The 13,113-nt window shown below is 45.9% G+C and overlaps 1 protein-coding gene across 2 annotated transcripts in view; it reads right to left on the bottom strand.

The window, feature by feature from the left end:
• The window catches only part of SPRED1 (sprouty related EVH1 domain containing 1), a 307,072-nt gene extending 297,209 nt beyond the window's left edge, over positions 1-9,863 (bottom strand). The window contains exon 1 of one of the 2 annotated variants that reach the window (XM_086937023.1): positions 9,412-9,863. In XM_086937023.1, the coding sequence (XP_086793149.1) occupies positions 9,412-9,443 (32 nt within the window). In that variant the 5' untranslated portion in view covers positions 9,444-9,863. The remainder of the gene's footprint in view (positions 1-9,411) is intronic. The other variant, XM_086937021.1, reaches the window with a different exon arrangement.
• Between the last annotated feature and the right edge of the window lie 3,250 nt (positions 9,864-13,113).

Raw genomic sequence — 13,113 nt, 5'->3', positions numbered from 1 at the left:
AAAATGGTCAGACAAATTCTATTATTGGCTGCTCCTTTTAATCAAACTGTAAAGCCTCTGTAATTGAGCTAGTTTTGTATGCTAAATCACTGGGGGCAATGAAGGAGTCTTAACAAGATCAACTCCAGTTACACAATATATGCATCTGATTATTTATTCCATATCTACACAATCTAAAATGTAATGGGATATCCGGGTATTTATTTCTTTTTACCTGTAAATTCCCATAATAGGAAGCATTGCAAGTCTAAATCACTTCCATTTACATGTTAATTTGTGAATTCATAATACTATGAAGATATATCTACTATCCCAATACTTCAAAAGTTGTAAGAACATGTTTGGGAGTTTTCTTCGTGCTATAACAGTCTTCAATAAAAAAAGGATCTCGTTATCCAATCTTTTAAAAAACTTTTTATTGTGCTAATGTTAGAAATAACATAGGCTAAATGTGTTGAGGGCATTCCCTTGATACACCTCCCATGGGTTTGTATTGCTATTTTTATCTTAGGCCAAAGCGAATGACACATAGAACCACTTGCATACATGTAAAGTGATTAAAGAAATAAGAAATATTCTACAGTTTTATATATTCATGTATCAGATCTTCGTATAATCCTCATCAATTCCTGATACTTGATAGATTTACCCTTATGTGGCAAATAGCACACAATTTGCACTTTGTCATTAAATATTAAACAAAATTTACGGGAACCAGAAGGCTTGTGGAAATAGTAAGCTCCCTCCAATGTACTGCTTTCATATCAGTTAAGAAGATAATCAGAATTAGGTGCTGCTAAACCAGCGCATATTATTATTTGATCATTAAAAAGTGCTAACAACTGTCTATAAAAAGAGAACCTTTGTAGGTTTGAACTAAAGTCTTCAGGTTTGCGACAGCACATCATGCTTAGACCAAAATATATCTGTGACCATACAAGATAAAGAAAAGATGCTGCGTATTGATCTGAGAAAGACTACAAAGCCATTTCCAAACGATATGAAGTCCACAAATTCAAAGAGATAAACATTATTTTCTAATGTTTATCCTGAATGGAAAAGCACCGCTATACAAGTTGGTCTCATCCGGTTACAGGCGACTGTTCAACTTTTCAATTGTCCTCATATATAGACGCTGAGTTGTGATGTACAAATTGCAATATTCATTTAATGATCCACTTAAAGACAAAACATCAGCCAACGTGTTTTGTCTCTTCGGCTAAAAAAAATCCTTTTTTGCGTAATGCCAAAAATCATACACCCGAGATTGTCTGGCAACTTGATGCATTCAGAAACACTGCTCATAAAAGAAGAGACACTCAAAAGATTCTGGCGATCACTCTGGTTCTCTGACCCATAGGTTAATGCTGTACATAGACACCAATGCTACTTTGATTCTAATGTCTTACTGGGACCACATATGCACCATAGTTATGCTTGAAGTCTTGTCTAGGCAACACAAAGAGTTAGAACCCTCTGCCCTTTAACCTACCTATAAACAAAAAACTTTCTATTTGCAGGCTTTATTTGTTTCAGGCTGTCCAGTTTGAGTTCTTCCCTCCCAAGGCCATTTCACACCAACTCCACTTGTATTCTTCTGCAAATGCTCCTTTCTGTAAACAGGCCTGTAAATAGTGTTCTTATCTTGTCACATTTGCTGTACATTCAAAGACAGAGGTCAAATGTCAGGCTCTGTCTTCCAAGGGATTTTGGGCTTGACTTTTCTTTCTCTGACTTCAAAGTGAGAAGATTTATGTGACAATCTTTCTGGATACTGGGGGTATCACAGTTTTTTTTTCTAGCACACAATATTTAAATAAACTGTGCAAGTATTTCCGAATATATCAGAATTAGAAACATACAAATAAAGCACAATATTTGTTAATTCTTAAGTGTGTTGGTATCTGTACAAATGTAATGGTTAGTTCAATTGGAAACATGTTGTTTGTAATAGCAGTGTGCTGCCATACAATGCATACTCCACTCTATGGCACTTTACTGTGCACCAGTCCACTGCACTCTACTCCACTCTGCCCCACTCCACACCTCTCTACTCTACACCACTTTACTCTGCCAATGCAATCTAAGCCACTTTACACAACTGCACTCTTTACCAGTGCACACTACGCCACTCTACGCCAATCTACATCACTTCACTCTATGCCACTCTACTCGCTAACACTGCACTTTACGCCACTGTCCTCTGCATCACTTCACTCTATACCCCTGCACTCAATGCCACTCTACTGTACTTTGCACTACAGCACTGTACACCACTCAACTCTGCACAACTACACTCTACTATGCACCACTCTAATATACGCCACTACATTCTATGGCACTACATTGTACGCCACTGATTTCTATGCACTGCACTTTATGCCACTATACTCTGCAACACTACACCAATACATTCTACATCAGTCCACTCTACACCACTCCACGCCAATTTACTAGGCTTTGGGGAGTGTACATCTCCTGAATAACTAATTTTCCCACCTGCCTGAACTGCAGGGAAGGAAGGGCTTTGTACTCAAGTGGGGGACAAGGTAATTGAGGCTCACAGACTTGATGACTACACACTAGCCTTCCAGGGCGGGTGGAGGTGTAACCTTGTTTCTGCCCAGGCCTGTATCTTCATCCTGGGGAAGTGCTAGCACATATCCCATCAGGAGGGTGGACTCTTGTCTTGGCGGCAAGTGGCTCCGGGGAAGCCCGCCAAGGCACTGGAGCTTGGTATCCAAGGAGGGTTCCCACCTAGAGTTGCCCTCTGTGCATGCCACTAGAATCATGTTGGGTATGAGAATGCATAGTGTTTGATCAGCCGCGGACCGTGCAGGTAACAGCGGTGGGACCGTGTAAGGAGGGATTTCGAGGGACGATGCAGAGGGAAAATGAAATAAATAATTTTCCCTCTGCTTCGTCCCTCGCAATCACCTCTTACACGTCCCCACCGCCCCACTGCTGTTACCTGCACAGACCGTGGTTGTGTTTGATACCAAACACAACACAATTTGGTTGTTTCATAATGGAACTGGCTATCTCGAGTTTTCTCAGTAGCCAGCCCATGTTACTTCTAAGGACCGCCGGTCACTTACAGTAGAACATTGTTTAACAGGGTTACTGTAGGGATATACAGGTCTGTATATATACATCCACACCTTTAATATAATGCACTCTACCTCCTGGGCTTAGGGTGACAACCTTAAGAGTGACTTGCTTACATTAAGGCAGTAGTGTGGCTCTGCAGCTTCTGGTGGGAGCAGAGTCACTCTCGAGCACACAGGCTGCTCGTGCAGAGCTACAGCGGCAGAACTGCAGACATACTTTTCCTTGGGTCACACAAGGTGGCACAATAAAGTGCTGCAGCCCCGGTTGACCCCTCTTTTACCCTTGCCCTAGGTACAATGTGTACCATCTACTAGGGACCTATAAGGAGTGATAAGTGCGTGCCAATTGAGTGTAACAACTTAAAAGTTGCCGTTTAAGGGGAAAAGCTCTGGCACTGGGGCCTGATTAGCAGATCCCAGTGCACTTCCAGATCTATAAAGACAGCATCTAAAGCAAACAGTGGGGGTGACCATGTCAATAAGGGCACTTTTTAACAACGCAAATCTACTCTGCACCACTCACTCCACTGTACGCCACTCCACGGCACTATATTCTACTCGCACCACTCTACTCCACACCACTGAAGTCTACGCCACTCTACTCTTCACCACTCCACTCTGCACCACTCCACTCTATGCCTCTGCATTCTACAATATTGCTTTGCATGCCAGTGATTTCTTTGCTGCTGCACTCTATGCCACTATTTATTCATATGTTTTATATATCGCTAGCTAGATCAGGTGTCAGATCGCTTTACATGATTATGAAGAATACAGTAAATAAAGAATGCAATACCATATGAAGAGAGACTCAATAGATTCTAGTACCCACCAAAGAAAAACAAAGAAAATGTGCTAGACAGTGCGCTTGGGAACCGAAAGAGGTCAAAATAATAGTAAGTGTTAAGGGAGAGAGGATCTAATAGACAACAGAAGCAAACAACCAACTATGACAGAGGGACTAGTCCTGTAACAAGAGATAATTAAAGTTCAGTAAGCTGAACAGTCAAAGGATTTGTTGAGGAGGAGTTGTTTCAGGTCTCTTTTGAAGGAGGGGTTCCATCGTAGATCGCGAAGAGAGTTCCATATTCTCTGCAACACTACGCCAATGCACTCTACACCAATCCGCTCGACTCTACTCCACTCCACTATACGCCGCTCTATGCACTCTAATACCAGACACTCTTCGCCACTCCACTCTGCAACACTCCACGCCCCTAACTTTAAGCCATTCTGAACAGCAGGCATGCTGGTGTGCAACATGGCTACACCACATTAGCAAACCCCATAGCCCTTCTAAGGGGTATAGGTCTGACTGTAGGAAGTATTGAGTGTGATCACTATGCCAAACTTTTTCTAAGGATCACACTCTTCCACATTCTGCACCAAGCCTTGGCTGGTTGACATATTGCATATATGGAGAAACTTGGTTAGGCAACTGGAGGGTAAAAGTGCCTAGGGCTCTGGGACACCAATGGTAATAAACAAGAGCACTCTTGCCTTCCGGTACTGCACCAGTGACAGCTGACTCCCTCAGGGAAAGGGTTCAAAGTCATCCTTCCCAAGGCGCGCAAATACACAAAGCTCTGAAGCATCCGGGCAGCCTGTGGCACTATTTACAACTGCTTAAAAATACACGAGTGCTTCCTATATACATAACTTACTCACAGTGTGCATTCTTTATTGTTTAGAAATGTAAAAATATATTCCAAACATGATGCGTTTCAAAACGTTATCAATCACAGATGGTGGACTATTGGCGATGAGTCTCAGCAGCCTCTGTGCGGCTGAGCGAGAGGCACAAGGTCTGTGTGCATAAGTCTACAATACTGTCAGCCATTTTATGAATTACTTGCAGAAACACGCAGTCAGCCAGTATGGCTATCTCTGTTACGGATGCGGCAAAAATAATCATTTGCAATTTTTTTAAAGGGATGCCCATTTCAGACGCCCTACAGACGCTAATAAACGAGGTCATCGTGAATTTTATACTGCGACATTTTATTTTTTTCCACCTCAGAAAAACCATCGTTTCTGCCTTTCAAATGTAGTCTTTTCCTGAATGGACGTGGGCTGTACGTGCACTCCGGGTACATGAACTGCCCGGTGAAAGCACTGTAAGAGAAATGCTGCTCTAAAATCCTGTTTCCAATGTTGCCTTCGGTTCCCCCTTTTCCGTAACCAGATAAAACCAACCTGCTGGCCCAGATGAGGGCTTTTACAAACCCAGTGCCAGATACAGACAGACGGGGGTGGCCTGTTTGTGCAGCTCCCCCGCGCTCCTCTCCCCTCCTCCCGAGCATGACTCACCCCTGGAGTGCTTTCAGAGCTACGGCGCTGGCCGAAATCTGATGCACTTCTCCTGCCTTTCCCAGGCCTGCGAAGGCAGAAAGGTTCGGCTTCCACAGCCCGACAAAAACACATTTGTCTTTTCGCCTCCGAAGGCCTGGGAGTGGCTTTGTCCGGCGCACTTCCGCTTGTCTCTCTTCCCCCCTTTGATAACGAGGTCTTTTTGTGAATGCTTGTCTGCAGAGCACACACTGTACTGTGTTGTGAATGGACACGGCAGGTATTTTATGAATGGAGGGAGGGGGGTCACGTGACGCCCACAGCCTCCCTGAGCCGCTGTACTCCTTTCTCACATGAACGGTGTCAACAAGGCGGCGGCGGCCCTTCCCCTCCCTGCAGCCTGCTCGGTCCCCAGGTCCCCTGCCAACGGTGGCGAGCTGACCCTCCCGAACTAACCCCTCCAGCTCCGCCTGCCGCTGTCCTATGCTCGGTTATGGTTTTTTCATGAATGAACACTGTGGCATGCAAATTGCAGCGATTCACAAAAAAAGAACATGGCGGATCTGCCTGCAGTCGATTTTTCCTATCAGTATATGTATGCATATATAACAATTAATACACATAACTTCCCCTTTTGGTGATTGTTTAAAATAATGTAAATGTAAACACATAAAAGGGATACATCGATAACGAAACGAATCCATTAATTTCAGAAGGGACGGTCTGTATAAACCTGAACTATAAAATGTCCCCGCGCCTCCTGTTTGTTACCGATTCTACACAGTTTAAGCACTCTTCCACATGGTAGAATTAAAATCTGTTTCCTCTGGAAGCATTATAAAAAAAAAATCAACGATGGGATAAATGGAAAGTGTGTATTTTAGGACATGGACAGAGAACGTAATACCATCAACCCTGTGGTTAATAAACACACTTGTACATACACATAATGTATAACACTTGCCTTAGCTTTTACTAAATCCGGGGCTTGTTTATAGCAATGCCTTGCTTGCCTTCAAATGCCGTAAAAGGTATCAGACGACGTTCCCCAAATTTACACTTCACAAAAGGGTCTCACAAAATAGACCTGAAACACTTCAAAAGCAGACACTCAAAGGCGAGACTAGCATTTTTAGCAGAAAAAAATACAAATATGGGCTCTACCTACTTGGGCATGGAAATGTATGTATTTTAAAAACCATATACAAAATGACCACCAGACGCTCGATTGCAGCATCCAGTATAAAATTGCAATCGTGCCGACTGACATTCATGCGCTGCCTAGCAGGATGCGTGGGATTTCACCCATAAGGGACTCAAAAGGACCTTTGTGCAGAGCCGCCAAAAAATAGGCATTTTGTGGGGATGTTGCGGCCTCCGAACACGCTCTTCTGCTTCAAGAAATCATCTCTGGACGTTACATTTAAACGGAGGACACGCATCAGGCTCGTGATGTACGACGCTATCAAAATAGAGCAAAAAGGCAGCATGACCTCGTCCAATGTCATCACATTTGCAACATGTCCGGTGTAGCCAGAGCAGCGGTCCAACAAGCCACTGGAATGCAGGCCTACTTGAAAATGTTAACTATACTCTGAAGAAGACCTCATCTTTTGCGAGCTGCAAATGCCATTCCATGCAGCAAGCCATTGCATGGTTGCTGACACTAACTAACCACTGCCCATCTACCAACTGCCTTACAAATACACAAAAAGATAGTCGGCCATGCAAGCGTAAGCAATATATCACTTGGCAGAATGAACGCCATGACTGCACAGCCCTATTCCTGACGGCACCATGGATGCAACGGTGGGCATGGTTGCAAATCAGCAAGGTGGACTCAATGCATGCATGCATCTGACTGACAAGGGCACTGCAAGTTTGGGGGCTACTTGGTGTGCGGCAGGCAAGGGCATACCAACCCACAATTGCATCACCTACAAAAGACTTTGGCTACGTCTGATTCGCATCAGAGGTAAAGGACAATCCTTCTGCAAGCCTGGTGGGTTGGTTGACCACCTCCGTCCCAAAGAATGTGCAAGTGCAAGTGCCAGTGAGAGAAAAGAAAATGGCTCCGATGTAGGAAATCCACCAAGTCTGCGGCACCCACTCATTCGTTAGAATGGTACTGGAAAACACTGCCCAGATCCCCCGTCTACCGCATGCAACTACTGCAGCTCTTAACTGACAACGTCGTGCAGCTATTTGCCCGATGCATGGTGTACAAAGGCCTGCGTGATAAGAAGCATATTTCAATCTGCTTCTGCCTTGGTTCATGCAAGGCCTTAGCAGGAATTTGTAGGTTTAGTTTCCCCACCAACTAAACAGTGTTGTGGGGGTTGCTTTCACCATTAAAGCTGCATGCTTCTAGATTCGAATTCTGAATAACCAGACAAAGGTTGCATGTGTTCACTGAATTTCCACAGAGCTTGGCTTGAGTCTCCAAATGACCAGACTGTGTTCACAGATTATAGACCGGATGCCACTACCCCCTGGCATGACCATTTATGCGACTAGCATCCCAGCTGGGTGGAGCAGAAGCAGTGTATTTATATTTGCAAACAGACTGGCTGCAAGAATGCCCAGTTAGACACCCACACACTCAATGCAAAGGCCATTGAACCTCTGCTTCTAACTTGACATGAGGCCCCTGGCATGGAATCAGGGACACTTGGGTAGACACCAACGCTTGCCTGAACACCACCACTGCCGTCTTTCAATTGTGTTCACGGAATGGCAGCAGACATGCTTTCCAACACAGGAAGCACATTAACAATCTGTGTCGAGGCTGCTTGTTTAGAAATGTGGCTCCATAGACATGTGCTCCAAGGTATGGAGAGCATCAACGGATGCCTGGCTTGTCATCCGTCCTCCATCCTGCATGGAGCACATGGATAGGCCGATGCTAGGAATGCATGCAGCACGCCATCAGGTGGGTATGCTTGTGTAGATGGTGCTTCTAAACAATCTAGCATCACAAGTGCAGGGCTCAACTTCTGCATTACACCTAACCAGGCAGCTGGCTCGACACGCCGGTTTCAATACAAGGGCAGGTATAACACATATCTGATCAAAATGTACGGAGCCCAAGTGTGGTTACTTTAAGAAATGTGAGTTTTAATACTAGGGATCGAGAGAACATTTCTGGGGTCAAGTGTGCTTCCCTAGACGCCCCATGTCCAATGCATGGCGCATGTTACTGACTGGTTGGTGTTGGTGATGCTCGGTTAGGCACTCTTCCCTGAATGCCTGTGACACAATAGCCAGTAAAACCCGGTTCAAGTGCAGAACACATTTCAACACAACAGTTTGAAGTGTGTGCGTGGCCTCCAACAGCACAGTTCCGACGCAGTGAGCATATTTACGGGGCGATAAGAGGGATGCATTCCTCTGAATGGGATTTATAGGGTAGATAGTTGCATCCCATGCACAAGTCATGTTACTGGTTGAAACCGACCTAGCTTCCTGGGACTAGAAAGCTTAGCATAGTCGCCTGTGCGTGCAACCAAACCCCTGCCTAATGCATGCAACTGTCAGTGCTAAGAAGCCCAGCAAGCAGCAGCTGGAACTGCTGGTATTCAAAACATACGGGCAATCAAAGCGGCCCTATGGCTGGAAGGACGTATGCATTCTTCCGAGCTAGGAATGCGGCGCTGCATGGCAGCCTCAGCGCGGATGTTACCAGCACATGCAGGCCGTCTTCAAAGCCCGGAATGCAGCCGCTGCACGTCTCCTACAGTGCACCATGTTATCTGCACATGTATGCGGGCTTCTGGAATGAACGTTAACCCCTTCCATGCCACCGTGCATGCGCCCCTCCGGGCAGGACGGACCCCCACACATACGGCGCTGTCAGAAAACAAACCCACCACTATTGATGCTTCTTTAAAACAACGCTGCTTCCCGGGGCAGGAGGCGGCATCGTACGACACCCACACCCACCCCACATGTACCGCCGCCCCCACCTGAACCCCCGCCTACCCCAAAACACCCTGCTGAATGTGGCACTCACTCGTTGGTAGAAGCCGCCGTCTCCTCGCTCATTTTTCTCTCACCGGGATCCGGCCTGGGGCAGAGCGTGGGAGGCCCCACCCGCCCGAAAACCCATCGTGGGGCAAAGAAAAATAATGCGGAAAAAAACCACAGCAGGCCAAGCCCCCCTCCAGGGGAAACGGCAATCCCAATCCACAGGCTGCACGGCGGGCGGGCTGGCGGCCGCAGGGCCCCTCCTGCACTCTCGGCCGGCCGGCACCCCCTGCAGCCAGAGCCCGGCTCTCTAGGGCGAGGAGGGGGCAAGGCTCGGACTGCCTCCGCCTGCTGCACGGGGCTTCCAGCGCCGCATCTCTCCGGGCTCTGGGGAGGAGGCACGCTCGCTCGGAGCGGAGATCCCGACAGAGCAGGGAGAGGCCCAAAGCCCAAGCCGAGCTGCACACTGAGCCGGAGCAGGAGGAGGGACAGAGCAGGCAGAGCCAGCCAGGCTGAGGGGGCGCGTCACCACTCGAGCGGGGAGGGAGGGAGAGAGGGCGAGGGAGAGAGAGGGAGAGGGGAGGGGGAGAGGAAAGGGGAAGCGGGAGGAAGGGATGTGGGGCCGCGGAGGAAAGAGCGCAGGGAGAGGAGGAGGCGGAGGGAGCAAAGGCGGAAGGAAGGAAACACAGGAAGGATGACAAGAGGGGACGCTGAGATTACTAATGCTTGGAAAAACAGCAGCGGGACAACAGAGGGAGAGGGCAGGGGCAAGAAAGGCAAGAGGGAGGAGAGAAGGAGAGTGTGGCATAAGAAGGGGAGTGGACATGAGAAGAGACAGGAATGAAAGTTTTCTGTTTCATGATAATTTTGATTTGCTTGCATGTGTGATATGAATATGTCAACCATGTTAACAATATAATTGGAACACTAGCTATTTTGTCTATACACATGCACGACCCATGTGTAATGATTTTTATTACGTAGTGCAAAGATAGCTTCTGATGCTGTTGCCTAATTGGGGACATATCAAAGACAGTTCTAATATTTTTTTGAGTGAAATAGGTTATACAGTTTGTATTTGTTTTAAGAATGAGTTTCTGGATTTCCAAGAGACACTATGCAGTATGCCAATTATCTGAGTGCATTACTTATGATGAACCATAACGTTGAGACTGGAAAAGGGTGTGTTTAACATTTCCATGGGCGTCAGCAGGGGGGGGGGGGGGCAAGGAGGGGCGCTTGACCCCCCCCCCCCCCCCCCCCCCGGAGCGACCCTCCATGCCCCCCCTGCGGACGCCCATAAACACTGTGACTTCAAGACGGGGTCCTCACTCTCCTTCCTCTCCTTTCTTTTATTTGTTCCCTGTGAAATGGATAAAAAAAAAAGACGCTTTTGCTGGAAATGTCGTATTTTTCTGACATTTTAATTCCAAAGTGCAGCATTGGGAATAAAAGGCTAAAAATATGAAAAATAGATAAATAACTAAATAAAGTAAGACAGAGTGGTAGCAAACTGGCCAAACTCATTTTATTGACACTGGAACACATTAGCGCCATTTTTACAGAGTTTGCCAGTGAAGCGCTATTTTTGTTTTCTTGTCTTTGTTTTCCCTGGACTTGGAACTAGTGCACCAATCCTGGAGGTACCAAAATGTGTGGATTGGAAAACCAAATGTGTGGTGAGGCGCTGCGTCCAGGGATGTGGTCTTTTTACCATACTGCTTACATTTTGTAAGGATATAAGAAATGGCCATTGAAATGGGTCCATTCAGGGCCTTGTAGTCATGTCCTTAACTTTTCAGGCAAAAGCACTCACTGATTTTTAAATAGTGAGTGTAAAAGCATTAAGGTAACCATGTTGTTCCTGCTTACATTTCCCATGGTTTGCTAAATTTTGCATTCCCTATAAGTGTTTGCTTTTTCCAGGATGTTGTTACTTTTTTTTTTGTAGGCCGCATATTGCTCTTGTCTAGTGCATAATTTAAATTGAGCCGCATCCAGGTGTTTATAGTGGACAACAATTGGGTTGTAGTTGAAGACAGTGGGAGTTTTTCTCAGTGGGGCAGTACGGTGTTCAGTGGGGGAGAGGATGTGGCACTATGGTTAGAGCTGCTGAATTTGGAACCGGGAACCAGGTTCAGACTTAATAACCAGTCCACCAGACCACTCTCCTGCGAAAGCACAATCACATGATAGACCTTAGAAGGCTCCGCAAGACCTTAGAAGTCCTGGTGTCTTCGCATCAGCAGGTGGACCCTAGCATGACTAGTGTAGGTTAACCTTCAAGGCTTGTCCACCACTATCCATACTAAAGTTCACCTCCAGTCTTGCGGGCAAACCTATGAAGCAGCACACCCTAGAACAACAGTCAATGAGGTCACAGGACCCTTGAGAAGGGCCAGCTCTAAGGCGGTGCAACCAGTGTGACCGCACCGGGTGCTGACTTTAGGTGGAGGCATCATGTTTGCAAGTATATTATGGTTTTAGAAATGCTTGCTACCTCCTTCCTGGCCTCCAGCAATTTTCTGCAACAATAAAAATGTCACGATGACTCTGGTGATTAATGTTCTTCCTAGAGAGAGATCATAATTTTGTCCAGTGGAAGTTTTGACTCATGGAAAGGTAGCTCAGAGGGTTAATGTATCGGCTGCAAAGAACATGCGCCATGCAGATCACAAAGTGCACATAATGTAAATAGGGCAGTTGGCTACTGCTTTTGTCAGAGAGATCCTTTTGTTACTTGCAGTTTATAAGTTAAAATCCTAACTTAGAACAGTGAACTAATAACTGTCATCTAAGAGCTGCATACAAACTGCAAAGTATAAATTAGAGCGTTATGTCCCCCCGCCCAGTCTTTGATTATCCTACCCAAAAAGTGTTCTTTCGGACAGAAATCAATTCTGATTATTAAGGAGAACCCCCAACCATGGTATTACGTTTTAAAATTCCGGGTATTGTTTTTCTCCATACCAATCACTATAAAACTATACAGGCTACTAGAATGGTGGTCATGTGACTCCTACACCTTGTAGTCCTTAGTCTTATGTAACATTTTCTATACAGTGATTTACACGCATATTGATTGTCTCTGTGTAATGTGTGTGATGTAAAGTGCCCTGACACCCTACAATGGTATGAGTGGCGCTGTAAATCAATTTAAATGCATCTGAGAGAGAGTGGTTATGGAGACTTGGGAGGCACAGTTAAAGGGTGGTAGTGAGGGAATCCATAACAGAGGTGGTCATTGGGGGGCACTAACAAACATTAATTCACAGGACACCACCAGTGCTATGGCTGGCCCTGCCCTTGAGGCCAGTCTGCCTCACCCATAGGTACCTCCATTAGCCTTGTTTCAGCAGTAGTAGCTGCAACTCACCAGGGATTGGCAATGCAGGATTTGCACACACACCAAACTAAGTTTGCAAACTTCACAGTCTCCCTGCTTCATTCACAAACACTTTTAACATGTGCTGCCTGCTGTGGGGCCACTGGAATTAATTATGCAGCAAAGGATGACAACATTATGCCGTAGTGTTGACTAAATTATGCATTAAAAAAAGGCTGCAGCGTAATGCAGTATATTTTCAGATATTTTATTATTTTGACGTGTGTACACATGCTAACAGTCTCTGGAAAGATTTTGCCTTATTAGTACCAGTGTAACATACAAAGGCAGCAGTGAGAAAGGTGACCAGTCAACCTTTGCAATAGGCCATCCACTCCGCAGCAACACAAGTCACATTTTATA

This window comes from Lissotriton vulgaris, chromosome 9 (assembly GCF_964263255.1).
Source record: "Lissotriton vulgaris chromosome 9, aLisVul1.2, whole genome shotgun sequence".
Taxonomy (NCBI): domain Eukaryota; kingdom Metazoa; phylum Chordata; class Amphibia; order Caudata; family Salamandridae; genus Lissotriton; species Lissotriton vulgaris.
The sequence above is the reverse complement of the archived record's forward strand: the minus strand, read 5'-3'. Positions and strand labels throughout refer to the sequence as shown.